At 36.7% G+C, this 27,152-nt stretch overlaps 1 protein-coding gene across 3 annotated transcripts in view; it reads left to right on the top strand.

Moving 5' to 3' along the window:
- The first annotated feature begins 298 nt into the window (after positions 1-298).
- Positions 299-27,152, top strand: part of ACVR1C (activin A receptor type 1C) — a 93,512-nt gene continuing 66,658 nt past the window's right edge. For all 3 annotated transcript variants that reach the window (XM_025404764.1, XM_025404763.1, XM_025404761.1), the window contains exon 1: positions 299-613. In XM_025404764.1, the coding sequence (XP_025260549.1) occupies positions 541-613 (73 nt within the window). In that variant the 5' untranslated portion in view covers positions 299-540. The remainder of the gene's footprint in view (positions 614-27,152) is intronic.

Genomic DNA, 27,152 nt, shown 5'->3' with positions numbered 1-27,152 from the left:
CTGCGGGAGGCTATAGAGCGGATCACCAGGGTGCAATCGCCGCGTAGTTGAAGTTTCCCTAAAGTCTCAATGGGGCTTTCCCTCTCGTGCGGAGCCCCCTAACGCAGTATCTAGTCCCGGAGGTTCCGCGACGCTTCCCCACCTCCCCTCTTTCTTCGCCCCATCTCTGGGCTCTCACTGCTGGGTACAGGGCCGCCTTTGCCCGCCTGCCCTGCAGCAGCAGGCCCGGGCGGCTGCGAGAGGGCGCAGGGGGCGGAGGCGCGGCAGGGGCGGGCTCTGCCGCCCGCCCCACCACCCCCTCCCCGCCCGGCTGCGGGGCCAGTGGCAGGAGCGCCGCGCACCGCCAGCCGCGGGGGGGGTGGGATGGGGGCGGCCGGGGAGGGGGGCGCCCACACTGACTAGAGCCAACCGCGCACTTCAAAAGGGTGTCGGTGCCGCGCTCCCCTCCCGCGGCCCGGGAACTTCAAAGCGGGCCGTGCTGCCCCGGCTGCCTCGCTCTGCTCTGGGGCCTCGCAGCCCCGGCGCGGCCGCCTGGTGGCGATGACCCGGGCGCTCCGCTCAGCGCTCCGCCAGGCTCTCCTGCTGCTCGCCGCGGCCGCCGAGCTCTCGGCAGGTACGTTGCTGGTTTCTCTCCCGGCGTCCGCGACGGTGGGAGCTGGGGGGAGGTCTGCGAGTGGGCACGGGGGTGGGGGACAGCGGGTACTCCGAGCAAACTGACCTTCGGGGCGGACCGGGAAGAGCCAGTCGGATTGAGGGGGCGCGGGATAGGGTGCAGCGTGGGCACCTGACGTCTGAGCCGTAGGGGTAGACAGGTGTGTTGGGGACGAAGCCACCGGAAGAGGGAAAAGGCGGCAGGGACGTGGGGGAATAAGTAGTAGGGGTGAGGTGGGTGACTAATTTGTGGGCAGTTTGCAGCGGAGAAAATAGGAGAGCGTTCGTGGGTGCGCGCATGGCTGGGAGCTGGGTTCACCCCGCAGGGACCGGGAGGGCTGCAGGTGTGCGTCGGACGCGCTCTGTGCTAAGCCCCTGAGAGCTGCTGAAGGATGGTGGCATGGTGGTGGTGGGAGGTGGTGATTTAGTCTGAGTTTTAGGAGGCGGGGAATACCCCAAAAGCCGCAGATGCCAAGCTATGGAGGCGAGAGTGGGAGCTTGAATCTGTGTGGTTTGCAACGCACATTGCTTTCGAGGTACGATCTTTACTCAGAGTTCCTGGGGAAAAAAATTCTGGCAAGCGCCCCAGAGTTTATAACAGGTCTGTGCCTTGATAGGCTAAATAGAGCCCTCTACCCAATCTAGAAGCCAGACGTTTCTTTATAATGTTTACTAGAAAGTGGGGCAAATGCATCTTTGATAAAATCATAATATGCTGTGACTAAAAGCCCTTTACCTAGAAAACTGTTTTCATTACATTGTCCTGGATTATGCAGAGGAGGAACAGATTCTTTGCTAACTCATTCTTTTAAAATTTCTATCAGACATTGAAGTCATTTGCACATAAAAATATGGTGTTTTCCCATAGAGCTGTGTTTTGTCCGAAGCTGATTTTGATGAATTTTGTTTTCCCAGATGACAATCTGTTTGACATTAATAGCTATATTCATGGTGGGTCGTTTTCCTCTTAGTGACATGTGCAACAGAATGATTTGAATGATGTGATTGCTGTCATGTACAGATTTCAGTGTTTCAGATGGCCTGAGAGAATCACTAAATACAATATTCAAATACAAATTTGATTATTGACAAAATCTGAGGATTAAAGCATTTCAGTTATCTTTTAGGAAAACAGCCCAAGACTGTCAGAAAGATAATGGGATAAAGTGAAATATTTGCGTTTAGAGTTAATAAATTTATAAGTGGGAGAAAACCAACTATGGGAAAGTCTTTAAAAAATGGGTGAAAACTCTGCTAACTTGGGATACTGAAAGTGCTCTTGACAATTTAATAGAATTTACATAGAAAAGTCTTTAAGATATCACAGTTTTGATGGGGTGAAACTGCCTCTGCAGGCTGTCTGTACAACTCTTTTTATTTGGAGGAGCTGATAACTTGGCTGCACACATTTTAAAAACAGATTCAATTTTTTTTTAATGTAGCTTCAAGGGTATATTTTGTTGTATATCCAGAATCTTTAGAAAATTTCAGAGACCTTGAGCATAGCAACATGCCTCATGTTCTTGAAAAGGCGTGGAAACTTTTGACATTGAAATATGCAAAAAATAAAAAAAGATAATCCATTCAAAGTCGCTCACTTAAAATTTGAAGTCTAAGAAAAATGCATGATATGGAATAATATAGTAGAGACGTATTTATTGAAGTTGAATTTTTACAAAAACCTTTTCTATGTCAGGTGCAATCATTTTCAAATCTTCTTAAGAAATTTTTACCCCTCTGTGTCCCACATTAACAATGTATATTGCTACTTACAGTATTTATTCTTAACTTTATAAAAATCTCTGGCTATTGGTAGAAAGATTCAAGGTTGTTTTGTTTTGCTTTTCATTTTTTCAATTTGTTTTATCACATGCTTAGCCAACTGTATTTTTACCTGATCACTTTTACAAATTACAGTGTTAATCATATTGGCCATTTATGACATGTACTTGCCATTGTTGGAATGTTACATGAGAAGTCGTTCTTGATGTAAGGACATAGTTAGTGAAACGGTGTGACAGAAGGCACCACCTTTCATTTGACTCTGCAGAGCAGGCCTAGAACTTTAAATATCTGAACACATGATAAACCAGGAAACCTTTTTTACTTTGGTTGCTCATTCCCCACATTGTTGTCACCTTAGGGATGTCCATTGCTCCTTTTTGAGAATCTCAGAAGATAACAGCTGGTGGAGACTTAGAAAAACTATTTATTGGTCTGAACTGGAATTAAAAAAAATCAGGCTAGCCAGGTGCAGTGGCTCACGCCTCTAATCCCAGTACTTTGGGAGGCCAAGGCATGAGGATTGCTTGAGGCCAGCAAGTTCAAGACCAGCTTAGGCAACACAGTGAGACGCCGTCTCTACAAAAAATTTAAGAACAACTAGCCAGGTCTGGTGGCACACACCTGTGGTCCTAGCTGCTTGGGAGGCTGAGACAGGAGGATTGCGTGAGATGAGGAGTTCAAGATTGCAGTGAGCCATGATCGCACCACTACACTCCAGCCTGGGTGACAGTGAGGCACCATCTCTAAAAACAAAAGAAATGAAAAAATCAGGCTGCTCTGAGTTGCTCTGATTATGTAGGTACTGGATGCCTTGATGTCTGATAAGAGAGACCTGACATGGCTTCACAACATTCATCATGTGTACCCAAAAAAGAAGTGGCAGAAAATGTCCTGGAGTTCTCTACTTTGAAGCTATGATTTAGATGTTTCATGGATTTACATATTGTGCATTCTCTTCTAATTTCTTGAAACTCCTTTGTCCTCTGGTCCAGAAAGCATTATAGTCCAGAAAGCTGTATGTTGTTACTCTAAAAATGGAATAAGTATCTCCTTAATAACCAGGGTGAGAGTGAAGGTTTCAAGTAATGAAATTCATCCCCCCATCCCCCTGCACCCCTGCACCACCACCGCAAACAATAGTTAGCAGTTTCCACTAAGAGTTTTCCACAGTGTTGCTGGAAGTGAAAGTGAAAGCTCAGGGCTGACTGAGTTTATAAATGCAAAAGATGTTGCCACCTTTGCCCTTCTTTAAGCATAGTCATTTATTGGTTGATTGACACAGGTGTGGCAAGAGGCTCCCTGGTTCCAAGAAAGACATCTCTGGCCCAGGAGAAGCTATGATTAGAGATTTCCTCTGAATTGGTAAACTCATACAAAAAATAAAGGACTTTGAGCTGTGAAAGTGAGTAGCTAAGGATGACTTACCCAAGCAATGGAAGAATGGACCCTTAATTGGGGTGGGACAGACTGCAGGAAAAGCTGGTGTGGGGAGAGAAGGGTTGGTGGTGACAGATACAGGAGCTCTGTTTTGGATATGTTGAGTTTAAAATACCTCTAAGATGCTGAAATGGAGATGTCAAGTAAGCAGCTGGTTTTCTGGGTCTGAAGTTCAGGGGGTAAATCTGGACTGATGATAAAAAATTGAGAGCCAAGGGCATTTACCGATAACTTTTCAAAGACGCATTAAATAGAGCCACAGAGTTAGCAAATAAGGCAGAGAATACCTTGTTAGATTGAATTTGAGATAAACAATGAATACCTCTTTAGTGTAAGTGTGTCACAAGTATGACATGGAATACAAATATATTAAAAATTAATTGCTGTTTAATTCCAATTTAACTGGGTGTTCTGTACTTTTATCTTGCAAACCAACATAAATGAAATCCTGTTGTGAGATAAACTGTTGCTGATGCATATATTTCTGGCTCTTTTATTAAAAAGAGAAGTGAAGACCTATTTTCTAGCCCTCATCTCTAAAAACCTCTCCTGTTCTAGCTCTGTTACTGTCTTCATATGCGTCTCTGGATGTGTCACTCCCAACTCTTTGCACAGGATATCTCTCTTCTGTGTGAACCTGAAAGGCTGCCTAGCTTTTCCTAATCCTACATGAGTATCTAGAGATGAAAATATGGGTGAAAAAAACAAGAATAACTCTTGATTCCCTTGATTGTTGCATGAAAGCAGTTGGTTTTTCCCAAGTTTGCTGTATTTTGAAACTGGTTATTTTCAGATGCAGTTTTGGAGTAGTTTCCTTTTGAATAAACTTTCATGTTTCTCTTTTAGGGGAAATGCTTTCAGGCAATGGCCAAGACCCACTTTGTTGTAATTTTCTTGGCAGTACTTGCATCTCTTGCCATAAATAAGGTTAAGAGGAGAGGAGATTGGATAGAGGCAGGAATAGGGAGGCTGCTGAGCCCTATGGGACCTGTTACTCCAATGTAGTTTGAAGTTTTAGAGCATGTTCCTAAGAGAGCAATGACATGTTTTTGGGGGAAGGGGCTTGGATACATAAATATCATCTTGAAGCTGTTTAGTTCCTGCGCTAGCTTAGTCTTGACCTGTAAATGTGGCTACCAAATGATTAATGTTATCTTCAATTTGAGATCTGTAGTGTCCTCTAAATGGACAACTGCAGGCGTGGATCATTACAAAGCTCAAACAGATTATGTCAACATGTATATGAAGAGTTTATTTTAATAAATAATAGAACAAGAGAATTTTCAAGTATGATTCGTAAACAGAACAAAACAAAGGAAAAATTATAAGCATAAGGAGTGTACTATGTATTATACCTTATCATTAAACAATTTTAAATTATTTAAAAACATTTTGTGGGTACATTGTAGGTATATATATGTATGGGGTACATGACATGTTTTGATACAGGCATGCAGTGTGAAATAAGCACGTCATGGAAAATAGGGTATCCATCCCCTCAAACATTTTATCCTTTGACTTACGAACAATCCAATTACATGCTTTATTTTAAAATATGCAATTAAGTTATTACTGACTATAGCCACCCTATTGTGCTATCAAGTAGTAAGTCCTATTCATTTTTTCTTTATTTTTGTACCATTAACTGTCCCCACCTCCATGCCAACCCCCTGCTACCCTTCCCAGCCTCTGATAACAGTTCTTTTACTCTCTCTGACCATGAGTCTAATTTTCTTGATTTTAAGATCCCACAAATAAGTGAGAACAGGTGATGCTTATCGTTCTGTTCCTGGCTTATTTCAGTTAACATAATGATCTCCACTTCCATCCATGTTGTTGCAAATGACTGGATCTCATTCTTTTTATGGCTGAATAGTTCTCCATTGTGTATATGTACCACATTTTCATTATGCATTCATCTGTTGATGGACACTCAGGTTGCTTCCAAATCTTGGCTATTGTAAACAGTGCTGCAACAAACATGGAAGTGCAGATCTCTTCCATATACTGATTTTCTTTCTTTTGGGTTATATCCATCAGTGGGATTGCTGGATCATATGGTAGCTCAAGTTTTAATTTTCTGAGGAACCTCCAAAGGGTTCTTCTTAGTGGTTGTACTAATTTACAATCCTGCCAACAGTGTACAAGTGTTCCCTTTTCTCCACATCCTTGCCAGCATTCATTATTGCCTGTCTTTGGAATGTAAGCCATTTTAACTGGGGCGAGATGATATCTTTGTAGTTTTTATTTGCATTTCTTTGATGATCAGTGATGTTGAGCACCTTTTCATGTGCTGTTTGCCATTTGTATGTCATCTTTTGAGAAATGGCTACTCAAATCTTTTGCCCTTTTTAAAAATGGGATTATTAGATTTTTTTTCCCTACAGAGTTGTTTTAACTCCTTATATATTCTGGATATTAATTCCTCATGAGGGAGGTAGTTTGCAAATATTTTCTCCCATTCTGTGGATTGTCTTTTCACTTTGTTGATTGTATCCTTTACTGTGCAGAAGCTTTTTAAGTTGATATGATCCCATTTGTGCATGTTTCCTTTGGGTGTCTGTGCTTGTGGGATATTACTCAGGAAATTTTTGCACAAACCAATGTCCTGGAGATTTTCCCCAATATTTTCTTGTAGTAGTTTCATAGTTTGAGGTCTTTAATCCGTTTTGATTTGATTTTTTTTGTAAGAGATAGGGGTCTAGTTACATTCTTCTGCATATGGACATCCAGTTTTCCCAGGACCATTTATTGAAGAGACTATCCTTTCCCCAGTGTATGTTCTTGGCACCTGTGTCAAAGATGAGTTCACTATAGGTGGGTGGATTTGTTTCCGGGTTCTCTATTCTGTTCCATTGGTCTATGTGTCTGTTTTTATGTCAGTATCATGCTGTTTTGGTTGCTGTAGCTCTCTAGTATAATTTGAAGTCAGATAATGTGATTCTTCGAGTTTTGTCCTTTTTCCTTAGGATAGCTTTGGCTATGCTGGGCCTCTTGTGGTTCCATATATATTTTAGGATTTTTTTTTTCTATTTCTGTGAAGAATGTCATTAGTTACACCTTATCATTTGTATCTGTGAGGTTTCTTCTTGGTGTTCCATTGCTTTGGTCTTCTAGGTCATACATTTTTCACAGTCAATAGTCAAAATCTCAAGATTTATCCTTACATTGTTTAAGAAATTGGGGTAGTATGTTTAAGAAATTGCGGTATGTTCATAAATGATACAGAAATGACTCTTTTGCTAATGGGACCTAGGAATACCCAAACACGATCTTCTGAGTCTCATCTTCATTTAAGAGGTGACATCTAGAAAAAGGAGGTGAAACAAGGCAAAGTAACTTTTTCTTATTACCTGGAGCTTTTGCACCCAGTAGCATGGCAAACTTGAATACACTCTTCTTTTCAACAACTAAAGAGCCCAAGCATAAAGGCAGGGGAGCTGTGATAAACCCGAACCCTGGATCCTAACTCCAGGAAACCACTGAAAGGCTATTCAGTCCTGGCAAAATGAAGCCATAGAGGTTGTGGAGAAAGGGACCTCTATTTACAATACCTCACATTAGTTCAGCTCTCATGGAAACTCGAGCAGGAGTTCCAGGCAATAATTTCAGGGGCAACTGTTAAGTGAGGGAAAAAGTAGAAAGTCTAGAAAGAGGTGGCGGGATCTCTTCTACCAAGGAAGCAGGTTGTACCTTTCCCACACTTGCTGTGGAAAAGATGGGAGACATGGCCATGACCATGAGCCCCGTGTTTTTCTTGTTATTTGAAAGTTGGATCCCTAAAGCATGTGGGCCACTTGGTTCCCTGAAACCCGAACAATACAAATCACTACTCCTCCTACTTAGGGATCCAGTAGAAAGTAAAAGGATGGAGGAGGTGAGTGGGAGTATGAAACAGACAAGGAAGACCTTATTTCCATAGAAGCCAGCACTTGGCTACTTCTCAGGGCCTACCGTTGCCTCATCCTGTGCCCCTTGAATTCACTACTCTGATTGGCCAGCCAGGCTAACACGGACCTACTCTGTCCTGATTCTTCACTTTTTTCCCTCTGGAATAACTTCTCCTTTCTGTTGTTCTCTTCTGTCTTTTAGAGAGTAGGCATGCAAAGATACTGTTTCTTTGGAGCTGTTTTAAATTAATCTCAAGAATTCATGGGTGAATCACTCAGTATGACTCAAGAGCTTGGCTTATTATTATTTTTTTAAAACAATTTAAATTTGCCAATGACTTAAACATCCCAAATTAGATCAATCCACTTTTTCATTAAACTTTTCACTTCAAGAAAATCATTAGGATGCTCCCATTTTGAAAGTGAAACACACATTTTCTCCCAATCTATTTTGTCTTTCTTATCTCATGGTTAGTAAAAAGACAGGGATGGATGCTACATCTCTGTATGTTGATTAAGCACCTTATACCTTTTTTTGTGCAACTCCATAATTGACTGAAATAAAGACTCTATGATCAAAAACAGGACTGGAAAAAAATCTAATTCTTCAGGATGTGGATGTGTTCAAATAGCTAGAAGACCAGATTTTGAATGTTCTCAACATAAAGAAATGATAAATGTTTGAGGTGGTGGATATGCTAATTCTCCTGATGTGATCATTGGACATTGTATACATGTATCAAAACATCACATTGTATCCCATAAATATATACAATTATGTGTCAATTAAAAATAATAATTAAAAACAACAAATATTTAGTTTTTTTAAATGCATACATATCCAAGCGATGTTAATTCAGAAACTGGTAATCCAGATTAATTCAGCTTTAAAAAAAAAGATTGTTTTACAACACAGCCAAAATATATTTAACAGTATTAACTAATCACGTCTCACAACTTTATCTGATGACATTTTCCTGGCCTACTCCCCTGGAAGTGTATTTTTTTTTCTCTATCATCCCCATTTTCATTCTCCAAGAGTAAAAATTCTACTCTGTGGACATTTGCCTGCTCTGATAGTCATGGTGAGATTGCATTCTCACTTAAATTCTACTTGCAATCTGTCATTTGTATTTCCAGAAAATAGACATTACACAAAACTTGACAGGTTGAATACAGAATAATTATATAATTAGCAGAAGATTCCTTATAGAATAATAAATGTGTAACTGAATGAAACTCTTTTTGAAAATATTTATTTCCTGCAGCTACTCTTTAGCTATGTTATATTAAAAGGCATTCCCTTTTGTAGAGAGAAGAAAGTTGACTTCATTAAAACAACTGGACTCCTTTAGAAGTATAGAGAGTTATTGTGCCACATCAAGATGATGTTCCCCAGAATGGCTTGTACTCAACTATGTTTTGGATATTGCCATTACCATGAAGGTTTTTTTTTTTGCCATATTTCCTTATTATCCTTTTAATATTTATAAGATTTGTAGTGATGGCCCCTTTAATATTTCTGACATAGGGAATTTGAATTTTCTCTCCTTTTACCGTGATGAGTCTAGCTGGAGGTTTATCAATTTTATTGATTTCTTGCAAATAAATAGCTTTTGGTTTTATTTATTTTCTCTATTTGTTTTCAGTTATTTTCTTCTCTTTATTATTTTCTTCATCTACTTTCTTTAGGTTTAATTTATTGCTTTTTATTCCAGGTTCTTTAGCGGGTACATTATACCAAGTGTTGGCAACATTTTCTCAAAGGGTCAAAGTTTATCCTGTTTTAGGCTTGTGAAACGAATAGTCACTGTTGCATCCACTTAACCCTGCCTTTGTAGTATGAAAGCAGCCATGGACAATACATAAACAGATAGGTGTTGCTGCATTTCAATAAAACCTTATTTATAGTCAGTGGGCCACAGTTTGCTGACCCATATTAAATTATTAATTTAAGACCTCTCTTCTTTTCTAATATAAGTATTTAACTTCTAAGTTTCCTTCTCAGCAACTGCTTCAGCTCATCCAGAAATTGTGATATTGTGTTTTTATTCATACTGAATTAAAAATACTTCCTAGTTTCCTTTGTAATTTTTTGGAGCCGCCTGTGTGTTATTTGGATGTCTGTTATTTAACTGCCAAATATTTTAGTACTTTTCAGAGTTTTTTTTCATATAGAATTCTACTTTAAATCCATTTGGGATGAAATAAGGTAATCTGTATGATTTCATTTATTTTGAATTCATTTGTATTTGTTTTATAGCCTGGCATATGTCTGACCTTGTGAATACTCCATATGTACTTGAAAATGCTATGTATTCCCTTTGGATGAGTGGAGTGTTCTGTAAGTGTCATTTAGGTCAAGTTGCTAGACAGTGTTATTGAAGTCTTTTCTATCTTTACTAATTCTGTCTTCTTGTTTCACCAGCTATTGAGAAAGGATTGTTGACATCTCTAATTTACTTGTGGATTTATGTATTTCCTTTTTTTTTGTTTTTTTCTAATTGTTGCTTCCTATATTTGAAAATTTTGTTTTTAGGTACATACACAATTAGAATTATTATGTCCTCTTGATTCATACTTATGATTGGGAAAACTCCTACTTTATCCTTGGTAATATTTGTTTTTATGACATGCTTATCTTTATTACTGGCAATATGCTTTGCCTTGAGGTCCACTCTGTTGATATTAATATAACCATCCCACCTTTCTTATGGTTAATATTTATATATCTACTTTTTAAAACTATTGATATAGTTACTCTGTTATTCCAGTTTTCTTGTACTGAATGTCTGCGTTATAAATTTTCCATTCTCTTATGCTTAACTCATATATATCTTTATATTTAAATTGTGTTTCTTATATAGAGAGCATATGTTTGGGTCCTGCTTTTTTTGATCCTGTCTTGCATACTTGTCTTTTAACTGGAGCATTTACAACATATACACTTAATGTATTTACCAATATGGTTGTATGTAATAAATCTGTCATCTTTTTTTTATATATCCTCTTTCATTTCCTCCTTTTGCCTTCATTTGGTTAAATTGACTAAATATTAGCTTTATATATTATTTTCACTATTAGTTTCTAAGCTATGCCTCTTTATTTTTGGTGATTGTTCCAAAATTTATAATACCTTTGATTACCATAGTTTATTTAAGAACCTTACCATCATATGCCTCCATTTCCCTCTCTTTGTCTTTTGTGCTATTAATCTCATATGTTTTACTTCTAAATATTTTATAAACCTTGAAACTTAGAGTTATTATTTTGGCTTTAAGTATTTAGTTACCTTTAAAGAAGTTTTAAAAATGAATGTATTATTTTACATTTACCCACCTATTTATCACTTTTAGTACTCTTCATTACTTGGTATAAATCCAAGTTTATATCTGTTGTCATTTTCTTTCAGCCTGAAGATCTTCCTTCAATTTTTGTAGTTCAGTTCTGATAGCAACACATTCTAATTCATTTTTGTTTGGGGAAAGTTTGATTTTGCTTTACTTTTCCTCCCAAGTTTTATTTTTAAACTTCAAATATACACCAGAATTAAAAGAATTTTAGTTATCACCCATATACTGACCAATTGTATTATACCATCATTATTTTATCATATTTGCCTTATCACATATGTATCCATTTATCTATCCTTCTGTCCATTAATATATGTTATTTTCTGTTGTAACTCCAAGTAAATTACAGATAGCAGTATACTTCATTTGAAATACTTCAGCATGCCTATTATTACACAGAGTTCAACACTTTTCTCTTTGGATAAAATATTTATATATAATGACATTCACAAGTCTTTTGTGTGTACTCATGAAATTTTGAGAAATACATTCACCTAATCTTTTTTAAGGTATTAAAGATAAGCATCATCACAGTGAGCTCCCTCATGTCTACCTAGTCGTATCTCAATGCAGTACACCCAAAGGCATCTGCTGTTCTTTATTCTACCATAGATTAGTTTTGGCTCTTGGGTGTATTGTTTTGTAGATGCCAGTTAGATGAGGTTTATTGATAGTGTTGTTCTCATCATCTGTATTTCTTACTGAGATAAGTGTGCAGCTATACTCATGTATTTGTTTCTCCCTTTAGTTTCATTAGTTTCTATTTTATATATTTTGAAACACTTAGGCACGTACACATTTACAATTTCCATGCCTTCCTGATGCAATGACTATTTCATTAATAAAAGATGTCCCTCTTTATCTCAGTAATACTGTTTGTCTTGAAATCTTCTCTAATAGTAATATAACCATGCCAGTTTTCTTATGTTTAGTATTTGCGTGTATTTTTTCCCTTTCCTTTACTTTCTATCAGCTTCTTTATAACAAAAGTGCAGCCTTTGTACACAGCATATAGTTAGTTCTTAACTTTTACCTTTTAACACTTGGACAGTAATTAAGGTGTTTAGTTCATTAACAATTAGTATAGTAATTTGTAGCCTATTTATTTTTCTTTTTATCATTCTGCTGTTCCTCTTTTTTTGCCCTCTGTTTGACTAGTAATTTTTTGAGTATTTCATTTTACTTTGACTTTCTTAACTCTCTCTTCTAATTATTATTTATAAGTGGTTGCTCTATGTTTAACTGTATTCTTTCTTAATGTTCCTTTTGAATCAATACTGTGTCATTTCATTCATTACTCTTCATATCTGACACTTCAATCTTCTTACTTCATGCTTCTCTCTTTACCCTGACACCTCCAGGTTTAGTGTAAAGACCTTATGATAGTATGATTAAATTTACCAATAGTATAATTATATTTATAGCAACCAATAATAATGAGGAGATACTTAAGAAAAAACCCTACTCACAAGTGACAGAGCACTCAATAGAACCTGATTTAGATATGATGCAGATTTTAGAACTATTAGGCAAGAAATTTAAAATAACTATGATTAAAAGCTGTAGTGGAAAAGGTGGAAAATATGCCTGAACAGATGTAGCATTTCATTAGAAGGGTAGAGAGTGTAAGAAAATGTCAAAAGGAAAGGCTAAATATGAAAAACAAATGAAGAATGCCTTTGGTGTGCTCATCAATTGACCTGAGACAGCCAAAGAAAGAATCATAAATTTGAAAATGGATCACTAGAAATTACCTTATAATAGTGTACTTATACTTGTTTAAAGCCATTACACTAAAGAGGGAAGTGTCCAAAGGTAATAAAGAGGGAGGAGCAAAAAGACTCAATAGAGCATCCAAGAGGTATAGGGTAATATCAAGTAATATATTAACATATGTGTAAATGGAATGCTAGAAGGAAAAAAAGGGAGAATGGGACAAAAGAAATAGTTGAAGAGATGTTGGTTAATAATTTCCAGATATAATGAAAGACATCAAACCACCAAGCACAGAAGCTTGGAGAGCCCAATCCAGACAAATTGCTCTACTTCCAAACCTTACATCAATAGACAACATCCATCACATTCTAACTGATGACATTCAAAGATGAACAGAAAATCTTGAAGGCAGCTTGCATTAAAAAATACCTCTTACATAAAGAGGAGCAAAGTTAAGAATTGCAGCAGACTTCTTAGCAGAAACTGCAAAACACAAACCAATGAAGTGATTTTATTTTTTAAATTTTTAGTATTTTTACAAGAACAGCCATAATGCAATAAAGTGACACCTTTAAATGCAGTGAGTAAAAAATTGCCAACCCAATATTCCATACTACATGAAGTTTTTTTTTTTTTTTTTTTTTACTGAAAGAGAAATATACATTTTCCAATAAATAAGAACTTATGTAATCCCAGCACTTTAGGAGACCAAGGTGGAAGGATTACTTGTGCCTAGGAGTTTGAGACCAACCTAGGCAACATAGCAAGACCCTGTCTTTACAAAAAATGAAAAACATTAGCCACGTATGGTTGTAGACACCTGTAGTCCCAGATACTGGGGAGGCTGAGGTGGGAGGGATTGCTTAAGCTCTGGAGGTCAAGGCTGCAGTGAGCTATGATCATGTCACTGTACTCCAACCTGGCTGACAAAGTGAAATCCTGTCTCAAAACAAACAGACAAAACCCACAGAAACTCAGAAGCATGCATCTCGCCTGGTTACTTTTTTGTGTATTTTTTTTCATGTGATTGTTACTTGTAGAGATAGGGTGTCACTACAGTGCTCAGGCTGGTCTTAAACTCCTGGCCTCAAGTGATCCTCCTGCCTTTGCCTCCTAAAGTATTATAGGTATGAACCACTGTGCCCAGCTGCAAAGACATCTCTCAAAAATATTTTTAAAATGGTAAAAAGAATAAGCTAATAATGTAAATAAAATGGAATAAAAACATTCAATTAATCCAAAAGCATGAAGATAAAATATCCAAGGGATCAAAAACAATGAAGAGAAAACAATGAACAATATGGTAGATTTCAATTCAGTTATACCAATAGTTGCATTAAATGTAAATGGTTTAAGTATATTGATGAGAAGACTGAGATTGTCAGACTGGGTAAAAAAGCAAGATCTATATGCTATCATAAGAAATCCACTTTAATATATGAAATGCACTTTAAATATAAAGAGACAAATAGATTGAAAGTAAAACTATGGAAAAAATTATACAAACACTAATTATAAGAAAGCTGGGGTGGCTATATTAATAACAAACAAAATAGACATCAAAAGATAAGATGCTGCCAGGGATATTACATAGTGATAGAGATATCACTTCACTGACAAGATATCATAATGTTGTGTATGCTTCTAGCCAAAGAGCTTCAAAATGCATGAAACAACAACAGATAGAACTGAAAGGGAAATAGACACATCTTTAATTATATTTTGAGTCTTCAAACTCCTCTCTCATATCTAATAGAATAAGTAAACCAAACTTTAGTAAGGATATACAAAATCTAAAAAATAATTTTAACTAACTTGATCTAATTGACATTTATGTAACATTCCAACTAACAGCAGAATACACATATTTTAAAGTGCATGTAGAATATTAGCCAAGATAGACCATATTGTGGGGGCATAGAACAAACCTAATAAATTTTTTAAAAATTAAAGTATGCAGAATATGTTCTCTGAATATAATGGAAACAAACTAGAAATCAACAACAGGAACTTATTAAGTAACAAACTTCTAAATACTCATAGGTCAAAGTGGTTCACCTTAGCTAGATTTACAAAGAAAATAGAGGGAATACACAAATTACTGATGTTATAAATGAAAGAAGGACATTGCTCTCCACCCTACAGACATAAAACTAAAAATAAAAGAATATTGCATTTTATTCACAATTAAAATATTTAGGTAAAATGAGCAAATTCCTTGAAAGATATAAACTTCCAAAGACTAATCAAGAAATAATAGATAACCTGAATAGTCCTAAAGAGATTAAAGATGTTCATTATGCAGCAAAGCTTGAAAACTTCCAACAAAAATGTCTCTAATCTCACATGACTTCACTGGTGAATTATATCAAAATTTTTAGGAAGAAATAATGTCTATTCTACATAAACTTCCAGAATGTGCAAGTGGAGGGAACATCTGTCAGTTCATTTTATGGAACCAGTATACACTGAAAGCTAAACTAGGTAAAGACATCACAATGAAAGAAAACTACAGACCAGTATCTCTCATAGAGATGCAAAAATCCTCAACAAAATGTTATCAAATTGAACAAAAATATAACAACAGGATAATATATTATTTTCTTGTGGAGTTTGTCCTAGGAATGCAAGGCTAGTTAAATATTCAAAAATCTGATATTTCCATTTACCATTTCAGCAGACTGAAGAGAAACCATATGACAATATCAGCAGATGCATTTAAAACAAGATGACAACACTCAACTATAAAACACAGTTGAAATAATTTAAAGTAAACCTAAATGAATGAAATCCTATACAGTTGGCCCTCCATATCTGTGGGTTTCACATCTGCAGATTCAATCAACTGCAGATTGAAAATATTTGGGGAAAAAAACCAACAAAAATTAACAATACAGCAATAAAAATAATGCAAGTAAAAACCCAATACAGTATTAAAACTATGTAGCATTAGGTATTACAAGTAATCTAGAGATTATTTAAAGTATAGAGGTGTTAAGATGGCTGACTAGGGACATTAGACACTCACCCTCCCCAGAAAGAAGAACCAAAATTGCAAAGAGATAATCACATCTTGAATAGAACATCTAGGAGAGATCACTGGAGATCAACAGAAAAGTCAGGAAACAACCGAGACAAGGAAGAAAAAGGAAGTGAGCAGCCAGTGGTTGAGATTGACTGGGAGCCCAGAGGGGCTTCCTATTGCAGGGAATGGGTAAGTGAGAGACCCTTAGCAGTCCACATTCCCACTAGACTGTTGCCATGGGAGAGCTCCTCTACCTGTATGAACCCTTAGACTAACATGGACAATGATCTAGAGACTCTGCGGGGACATTACACTAGACAGGGAACTTGTACTGGGTCACACACCTCCCTGAGACCTAAGCAGCTGTAAAACAGCATAATTGTGAGAGTTCTGCTGTCAGTTGGATTCATCCTGCCCTGGTAACCATAGGCCCTATAGTTCTACATTCTGGAAGCCTCCACTGACATTCCCCAGTGTCTAGCTAGAGGGCTACAGTGGCACAGTGCTGGCTGGACCCAAAGGTGTTGTGTGGTCCTTAGTACTCTAGTCCACATGGAGTACTACTCTCTGGGGAAGGAACTGTGCAGCACACCAAGGAGGTGGCTCCTGGGACAAAGGAAACCGGAGTGTATACTTTCCAGAGCCTGAAAGTTCCCTGTCTGGGGCAGTGAGAAGTAACCCTGTCCCCAGCAGTGGCATGGACTCTGTTATTGAGCTTGCAATCAGAGAGTGGGACCCGTTCCAACTCCACACACTTCTGCAGCAGTTGCTGCCACCGGGACCTGAGGTGGGTGAGCCTGAGCGCTGATGGTCTGGGAGTAGCAACCCTGTTCCCGCTGGCAGTGTAGCCCTTGTGCTCAGGCTAGCACATAGAAAAGTGGGATCCTGTCCCTCACTCATACCACTGCACCACAGCTGCCCTTGTGCTGCCAGAGGCTGGAGTGGGCTGCCTGTCTGGAGCTGCCTATCTGGGGCTGTGAGTGGTGACTGAGCCCCCACTCTCAATGTAGCCTCTGTTTTGGGGCCCATGCAAGGAGGGCAGGATCCCTCCCACTAACCCCCAAAACATTGCAGTCACTCCTGCAGCCAGGAGCTGAAGTAAGTGCTACCTAGAACCTAAGAGCTCCGTGTTTGGGATTGTGGTCACCAACTCTGCCCACACCAGGAGCACAGCCTCTGCACTCTAGTGTGTGGCCTGAATACAGGCTCCCCACACATTTCTCTGGCCACTGCTATTGCCAGAGACAAAGTGTGCACTTCTCAGACCCCGAGAGCTAACCACAGGGGACTGCTAAAAGCAGCTCCATGTATCCCAAAAGCGTGAATGCTGTGCTCTAGAATGAGTCCTGGAGTCGTGTTCTCCACACCCTTCACCACAGATTACCTCACCTTGTCTACTACAGCCCATGCCCTGCATATCACCAGGGGACCAAGGTCAGACCTGTCCACCCTGGCACTGCATCCACAGAGCCCAAGCATTCTGCCTGAGAACCTGGGGATCACCCTGCCCATTTCACCACCTCTGGCATGTGTGCACTTCCCTCAGGAAGTTGAAGAGCTGGCCCACCCAGCTTGCTGTCAACACCCCTGACAAAATACACCCACACATGCCACCTAGGAGCCTGGGGACTGGCCTACCCAGCCCATCACAGATACTGCCAACACCAGCACACACTGCTCAGGATCCAGAAAGTTGTCCCACAACTGCTATTGCCATTGCCCACAACAAGCCTATTGCCCAGGGGCCCAAGAACCCACCCACCCACCTGCTAGCATCCCAAGCAGCTACCGGAGGCCCAGGAATGGACCCATCTGGACCCACTAACATCACAGTAAACATATGCCACCCTGGAGTCTAACAACAGGCACGCTCAGCCCACTGCTGCCACCACTCGTGCCTAAAGACTGGCCCACCTGGAATTCCTGTCATCAGCACAACTTCACCACAGCCTCTACTCATAACCATACTGTAACTCACTGAGGAAATCATAGATACCACTGATGCTATTTACCACAAAAAAGTCATACAGAGACTACACTACTGCATGCACCCAAAATCAAAGAGGAAGGGTCCTACCCAACCAATGCCATAGATACATCTTTAGGAAAAAGTCCTCTCCTACAAAAGGAAATTTGAAAAATTGGAAGAAGTAACTGTTAAATCAGATGTGCAGATATCAATGTAAGAACACAAGAAACATTAAAAAGCAAGGACATATGACACCTTCGAGGGAACATAATAATTATCTAGCAATATATCCCAATCTAAAAGGAATTCTACAGATCCCAGATAAGAAATCAAATTGTTGAGTTTAAAGAATCTCAGTGAGATACAACAGAACTTTGAAAAATAGTGCGAAGAAATCAGTAAAACAATTCAGGATATGAATGAGAAATTTACCAAAGATATAATAATAAATCCTGGAACTGAGGAATTTACTGAATGAAGTACAACATACATTTGAAAGCTTCAACAAAAGGCTAGATCAAGCAGAAAAAATAATCTCAGAACTTGAATACAGGTCTTTCAAAAAAGTCTGGTCAGAAAGAAACAAATATAAAATAATAAAAAAGAATGAACGAAATCTTCATAATATATGGGACACAATAAAGGGACCAAATATACAAATTATTAGTATCCCAGAAGGCAAAGAGACACCAAAAGGGTTTAAAAACCTATCCAGTGAAGTAATAGATGAAAACTTTCCCAGCTCTAGCAAGAGATTTAGACATTCAAATACAGGGCCCAATGATCCCCAAACAGATACAATTCAAAAACGTCTTCTTCATGGTACATTATTATCAAGCTGTCTAAAGTCAAAGAGAAAAGAGAATTCTAGAAACAGCAAAAGTATGTCATAACCTATAAAGGAACTCCCATCTTTTTAAAGGCTGAATTCTCAACAAAAACCTTATAGGCCATAAGAGAATGGAATGATATATTTAAAATGCTGAAAGGAGAAAAGTGATACACAAGAAAACTATATCCAGTGAGAATATCCTTCATAAATGAAGGAGAAATAACGTGTTTCTTAGACAAGCAAATGCTGAGGGAATTGATCGCCACTATAAGAAATGCTCAAGGGAGTCCTAAACCTGGAAGCAAAAAGACAACCATCATGAAAAAGATTACCATCATGAAAACACATGAAAGTATAAAACTCACTGACATGACAAACACACACATATTTGGAAGAGAAATAACTCAAATAGGACCACTACAGAACCACTAAACCACAAGGACAAATATTAAGAGAAAAAGAAAGGAACAAAGAATTTATAAACAACTAGAAAACAGTTAACGATATGACAGGAACAAAACCTCACATATCAATAATGACCGTGAATAGAAATGGATTAAATTCTCTACTTGAAACATATAGACTGGCTGAATAGATACAAAAAATTATCCAACTATACACTGCCTACAAGAAATGCACTTTACCGGTAAAGACACATACACTGAAAGTAAAGGGATGAAAAAAGATATTTCACACAAATAGAAACCAAAAGTGAACAGGAGTCATTATGCTTGTATCAGATAATAGAGACCTTAAATCAAGAACAGTAAAAAGGAAGACAAAGAATGTTGTTACATAGCAAGCAGAGATAACAATTCTAAGTACGTATGTACCTCGATTCATGAAGCAGATATTACTAGTTCTAGAGAAAGAATGAGACTGCAATGCAATAATAGTGAGAGACTTCAACATCCCACTTTCAGCATTAGACAGTTTATCTAGACAGAAAATGAACAAAGCAACATTGGATTTAAACTGGACCTTAGGCCAAATGGACCTAACAAACATATACAGAGCATTCTATCCAACAACTGCAGAATATTCATCCTCTGCATCAACATATGGAACATTCTTCAGGAGAGATCATGTGTTAGGTTGCAAAACAAGCCTCAACAAATTTTATAAAATTAAAATTATATCAAATATCTTCTCAGATCACAGTGGAATAAAACTAGAAATCAATACCAAGAGGAAATTTGGAAACTATACAAATTCATGGGAATTAAACAACATGCCCCTAAACAACCATTGAGTCAAGGAAGAAATAAAGATGGAAATTTTAAAAAAAGTTTTGAAACCAATGAAAATGGAAACACAGCATATCAAAACCTGTGGGATATAGCAAAAGCAGTGCTAATAGAGAAGTTAGCACTATATACCCACACTAAATAGCAATAAATGCCCACACTAAAAAAACCACACCTGATTTCAAATAACTTAATAAGGCACCTCAATGAACCTCAAAAGCAAACCATACCCCAGATTACCAGAAGAAAAGAAATAATAAAGATCACAGCAGAACTAAATGAACTAAATAACAACAACAACAAAAAATTCAAAGAATCAATGAGATGAAAAATTGGCTCTTTGAAAAGATAAACAAAAGTGATAAACTGTTAACTAGACTAAAAAAAAAAAAAGAGAGAAGACACAAATAAAATCAGAAGTGAAAAAGGAGATACTATAATTGATACCACAAAAATACAAAAGACCATCAGAGACCGTTATGAACAACTATAAAGTAACAAATTGAAAAACATAGAGGAAACGGATAAATTCCTGGAAACATACAGCCTACCAAGATTGAATCAGAAAGAAATAGAAAACCTGAACAGACCAATAACTAGTAGTGAGACTGAGTCCTAATGACAAGTCTTCTAGCGAGAAAAAGCTCAGGACTAGATGTATTCACTGTGGAATTCTACCAAACATATAAAGAAGGTCTAATACCAATTATCCTAAAACTATTAGAAAAAATTGAAGAGCAGGAAATTCTCCTAAACTCATTTTTTAAGGCCAGCAATACCCTGATAGTCCTAGACAATGACACAACCAAAAAAGAAATCTACACGCCAATATCTCTGATGGACAAAGATGCAAAAATCCTTCACAAAATACTAACAAACTGAATCTAACAGCACATCAAAAAGATAACATATAATGATCAGGTGGGATTTATGTCAAGGATGCAAGTATGGTTCAACATACACAAATTGATAAATGTTATACTTCACATCAACAGAATGAAGAACAAAGATCATATGATTATTTCAATAGATGCAGAAAAAGTGATAAAATTTAGCAACTCATTTTGATAAAAAAACTCTCAATAATCTAGGCATAGAAGGCATATACCTCAAAATAATAAAAGTAATATGTGACAAACCGACAGGTAATATCATACTAAATGGGGAAAAATTGAAAGCCTTTCCTCTAAGAACTGGAACAAGACAAGAATGCTGACTCTCACCACTCCTTTTCAACATAGCACTGGAAGACCCAGCCAGAGCAGTCAGACCAGAGAAAGAAGTAAAAGGCATTTAAATTGGAAATGAGGAAATAAAATCATCCCTCTTTGCAGGGGACATGATCTTATATTTAGAAAAATCAAAAGCCTCCACCAAAAAAACTCCTAGAACTGTTCAATTCAGTAAAGGTGCAAGATACAAAACTGACATTCAAAAATATGTAGCATTTATATACTTCAGTAATGAATTAGCTAAGCAAAAATCAGAAAGGCAATCTCATTTAAAATAGCTACAAAAATACATACACAAACTTAACTAAGAATGTGAAACATCTATACAAGAAAAACCAGAAAACAATGATGAAAGAAATTGAAAAGGACACGAACAAATGAAAAGACATTCCATGCTCATAGATCTGAAGAGTTAGTATTGTTAAAATGACCGTACTACCTAAAGGTATCTATAGATTCAATGCAATTTCTATCAAAATACTAATATCATTTTTCACAGAAAAAAAATCCTAAAATTCATATGGAATCAAAAAAGAGCCCAGATAACCAAAACAATTCTAAGCAAAAAGAGCAAAGCTGGAGACATTATCCTGACTGACTTCAAAACATATTGGAAGGCTATAGTGACCAAATGTCATTTTTCACAGAAATATAAAAAAAGAATCCTAAAATTCATATGGAACCAAAAAAGAGCCCAGATAACCAAAACAATTCTAAGCAAAAAAGAGCAAAGCTGGAGACATCATCCTAACTGACTTCAAAACATATTGGAAGGCTATAGTGACCAAGCAGCATGGTATTGGTATAAAAATAGATGCATAGACCAATGAAACAGAATAGAGAACTCAGAAATAAATCCAAGTATTTACAGCCAACTGATCTTCAAAAAAGCTGCCGTGAATACACATTGGGGGAAAAGACACCCTTTTTAATGAATGGTGCTGGGAAAAGTGGATAATTATATGCAGAAGAATGAAACTGGACCCCTAGTCCTCACTACATACAAAATCAACTCAAGATGGATTACAGATTTAAGTGTAAAACCAGAAACTATAAAACTACTAGAAGAAAACACAGGGGAGACACTTTATGACATTGGTCTTGGCAAGGATTTTATGGCTAAGACTGTGAAAGAACAAGCAACAAAAAGAAAAATAGACAAATGGGACTATATTAAACTAAAAAAAGCTTCTGTATAGCAAAAGAAGCAATCAACAGAGTGAAGAGACAACCTGTTGAATGAAAGAAAATATTAGTAATTTCTTATTTGACAGGAGACTAATATCCAGAATATAAAATGAACCCAAACTCAACAGTAAAAACAAACAAACAAACAAATAATCCTATTAAAAACGGGGAAAGATTATGAATAGACATTTCTCAAAAGAAGACGTACAAATGGCCAACAGGTATATGAAAAAAATACTCAACATCACTAATCATCAGAGAAATGCAAATCAAAACCACCATGAAATATCATCTCATCCCAGTTAGAATGGCTATTAGTAAAAAGACAAAAAACAACAGATATTGGTGAAGTATCTAGAGAAAAGTGAACTCTTATACACTGTGGGTGGGAATGTAAACAAGTACAATCACTATGGAAAACAGCATGGAGTTTCCTTAAAAAACTAAAATTAGAACTACTCTTCAGTCCAGCAATCCCACTACTGGGTATTTATCCAAAGGAAATGAATCACTATATCAAAGGGATACCTGCACTCACATGTTTATCACAGCACTACTCAAAACCTACATTGTGGAATCAGCCTAAGTGTCCATCAGTGGATGAATGGATAAAGAAAATGTGATATACATACATGATGGAATATGTTCAGCCATAAAACAGAATGTAACCATGTTATTTGCAACAACATGATGGAACTGGAGGTCATTTTGTCAAGTGAAATAAGCCAGGTACGGAAAGACAAATACCATATGTTCTCATTCATATATGTGAGCTAAAAGACTTGCTCTCCTGAACATAGAGAATAGAATGACAGATACCAAAAGCTGGGAAGGAGGGAAAGTGGGAGGGGGTGCTGAAGAGGGGTTTGTTAATGGGTGCAAACATATAATTATTTAGAAGAAATAAGTTCTAATGTTTGATAGCAGATTAGGGGTACTGTACTTTCCAACAATATATTGTATATTTCAAAGTAACTAGAAGAGGGGACTTGAAATGTTACCAACACGTAGAAATGATAAATCTCAAGGTAGTAGATACCCCGACTTGACTATTATACATTCTGTGTGTGTAACCAACGCTGATATGTGCCTTATAAGACATTATGTATCAATAAATATTTAAATAAAAGTAAAATGAAGTATAGGGGAGGATGTCCATAGGTTATAAGCAAATGTTATGCCATTTTATATAAGAGACTTGAGCATCCATGGATTTCAATATCCTCAGGAGACATGGAACAAATTCCCTGCGGATATTGAGGGCGCATTGTACTATATTCACAGAATCAATTGCTCAGTGTTGTCAATTTATTAATTTTCTCTAAATTTGTCTATAGATTGCAAAGTTTCAGTCAAAATCTCAGCAGGAGTTTATGTAGAATTCACCAAGGTGATTCTAAAATTTATAGGGAAAGGCAAAGGAATGAGAATACCCAAGTCAATTTTGTAAAATAAGAACAAAGTTGGAATCCTCGTAGTACCTATTTCAAGATTCATTACAATAATTAAGACCGTGTGGTATTGACAAAAGGAGAGGCACATTGATCAACAGAATAGAATAGAGAAACCAGAAATAGACCTACATACATATATATGTCAATTGATTTTTTTGACAAAATTATAAAGGCAATTTAATGGAGAAAGAACAGCCTTTTCAACAAATTACACTGGATACATTCATAAGCAAAAATAAATAAATAAATAAATAAATAAAAAATCAAAATCCCTTGCATGTTTACAAGTATTAACTAAAATGGACCTAAGAATAAAATCTAAAACTATGAAAACTTCTAAAAGAAAACATAGAAAACATTTTGATCTTAGGTTAGGCAACATTTCTTAGATGAGGGTACTAAAAGCATGATCTGTAAAAGAAAAATACTGAATAAATTAGACTTCATCAAAATTACAAACTTCTGTTCCTTGAAAGATGCCGTTAAGAGAATGAGAAGACAAGATGCAGGCCAGGAGATAATGTTTGCAAAGCACATATCTTATAAAGCACTTGTCTCCAAAAATATAAAGAATACTCAGAACTCGATAATAAGGAAACAACTCAGTAAGAAGTGGATGAAATATGTAAGTAACTGGAACTCTCATACATTACTGGTGGAAATGTAAAATGATACAAGCCCTTTGGAAAACACTTTGGCAATTCTATGTAAAGTTAAATGTACACCTTCTATACAAAATAGTAATCCCACTCCTAGATATTTAGCAAAGAGAAATAAAACTTACTTTACATAAAAACAGTATATTAATGCTTATTACAGATTTATTTCTAATCCAGAAAAATGGGAAAAATCCAAATGTCCTTTAACTGATGAATGGATAAACAAACGGTTGTATATGCATTCAAAAAAGCTACTGATGTATGCAACATGGTGAATAAATCTCAAATGCCTTAAACCAAATGCAAAAAGCCAGACTCAGAAGACTGCCTTTGTTTGACATTCTGAAGAAGGCAAAAGTATAGGAACAGAAAATATCAGTGCTTGCCAGCAGTTGGGACAGAGAGAGAAATTGTCTGAAAAGTAGTATAAGTTTGGCAGGAGGGATTATGGAATTGTAGTTGTCAAAACTCATACAACTACATTAAAATAGTTACTGTAATAATTGCTATATGTAAATTACAGTTCAATAAACCTGGCTCTCCTCCCCAAATTGGAGAGCCTATAGATAAACTAAGAAGTCATACAGATCAGGAAGTCAACAGATTATGTTTCAAATTGGTTAATCAGATATATTTTTAGAATTAATGTCCTAACATAATGTCCTAAATAATAACAACAATAGTTAAAAGTGGGTACCTCTGGGAAGTGAGAGTGGGGAGATGTGGGTCACTAGATGGATGCTTTTCTTTTAAATTCTTCCTATACTATTTTTTTTTTTGCCATGTACACTTATAACATTAATTAAATAGAAATATTTTAAAATTATAAATAATTAAAATTTACCCATGTTTTATAACTTCTTTGAAAGTAAGGAATTTCTGTACATATTAAAATGTTTTTTGTCTGTATAATCTTCATTCTGTAAAATGGTATTAAGTAGATAGAAATGAAATCAAGTTAGGATAAATTAGGTTATGTTTAATTTGTTAACATGGAATAGTGATTTCTTCTCTTAGCAAAGGAAATTGCAGTCAGGGACATTGTCCATACACAGATAAAGCTCATTGTAAATGCAACATTTGCTCACCTGTTCTTTTAGGTGAAAGCACTTGGTTAGACTTAAAAGGTCATTTATCACCTACAGGAGAACACTTACGGGCTACTTGGGCTCCTTTTCTCTCTTTACTATAGAATTAAGCTTGCTTATGGAGAATTTTGCTTGCATCTGCAGTTTCTACAGAGGCTCATTAATGTGTTAACAAACCTACTTTGCTGAGTCAGATTAGAGGTACCCCTTGTTGAGTACAGTGCCATGCACATAGTGGGCAGTCAGCATTTTCTTGATTATCTTCTTCAGTCAGGGAAAGTCACTGTGTCTGTTGTAACCCTCTCTCAACAATTAAAAGGTAAGAGGAAAAGTTATGGAAAGATCATCAAACTAGGCTAGTCTTATTTATGTCCCAGAGATCAGGTAAGTTTCCATGTAGAGTAGGAGTCATTTTATGATGACGATGTATTTGAATTTCCAGGGACAGCCCTGCTTTCAAGTATGCTCGCCTGTTTCAGACCACAAATTCCAATTTTTGGACTTGAAAACAGATTTGCTTTAGCTATGGTGTATAGTATGGCAGTCGAACCTGTGGGTGTTTACCCAGATCCCACCATCAGGATTATGTTAGAGGCCTTTGCTGAAAAGGCCTCTGACTGAAGCTGTCTCTATGATATGTTTAGCTACTCCCTGTGAACTAAATACTTTGACGGAACAAGAAGTGAACTTTAACAAAATAATATTCATAAATAATATCCCTGATTACAGAATATTAATATATTCTTTATTGGAAATTAGGAAAAGGTGTTGAAAAATGTAAAAATCATCTTTATTCCCATACCTCAGAGATAACCACTATTAATATTTGAATGTGTTTCATTCTATTTATTTCAATGCATGTATAAAAATTGAGCACATATCCTGTATCTTTAATTATTTTACTTTTCATATTTATAGTGAGCAAGTTCCAATCTAAATATTACTAAAAAGGAGGATATTACTTGATTTGGGGGTGTTTAGTCTATTTCTGTTTTTTACTTTAGTGAATAATAACTCTGTAATGGAAGTTTTAAAGAAACTTTTGTGTTTATTTCATGTAGAAGTAGAAATACAACCACAAATATCATAAATATTTTTAAGACTTGAGATAAATATTTCAGATTGCACATCTAAGAGTTTGTACCAACTGATACTCCACCAACTGTGTATGAAGATGAAATTTCATTAACCAACCCCCCAACCATTTCTGGGTGTTATAACTTACAACATCATTTCTAATTTGGCAAGTGAAAGTTATGTCTTTGCATTAATTTTCTGTTTTGATTATTAGTGAGATTTAAACTTTTCGTGTTTATTGACAGCTTTTCTTTCTCTGTTCATCTACTTTGTTCATTTTTCTGTTGAAATTATCAGGCCCAAGAAATAATTGATTGAAAAGGAAAAATTAGTGTAGTAACCAATATGGGAGTTAATGTTCCAGATACATCTACCCGTTCATTATGTATGGATACCATTTTTTTTTTATTTTAACAAAAATATCTATCTTGATTTGGAGCTGCTGATTTTATCACCTTAGTGTGGCAGTGTCACTACCAAGGAAAACGTTAATCAGAACCAGAAAGTTGTGAGAAACACTGAAAGCTATTTTTAAGGAGTGTGGTTTGT

This window comes from Theropithecus gelada, chromosome 12 (genome assembly GCF_003255815.1).
Source record: "Theropithecus gelada isolate Dixy chromosome 12, Tgel_1.0, whole genome shotgun sequence".
Classification (NCBI taxonomy): Eukaryota; Metazoa; Chordata; class Mammalia; order Primates; family Cercopithecidae; genus Theropithecus; species Theropithecus gelada.
The sequence above is the reverse complement of the archived record's forward strand: the minus strand, read 5'-3'. Positions and strand labels throughout refer to the sequence as shown.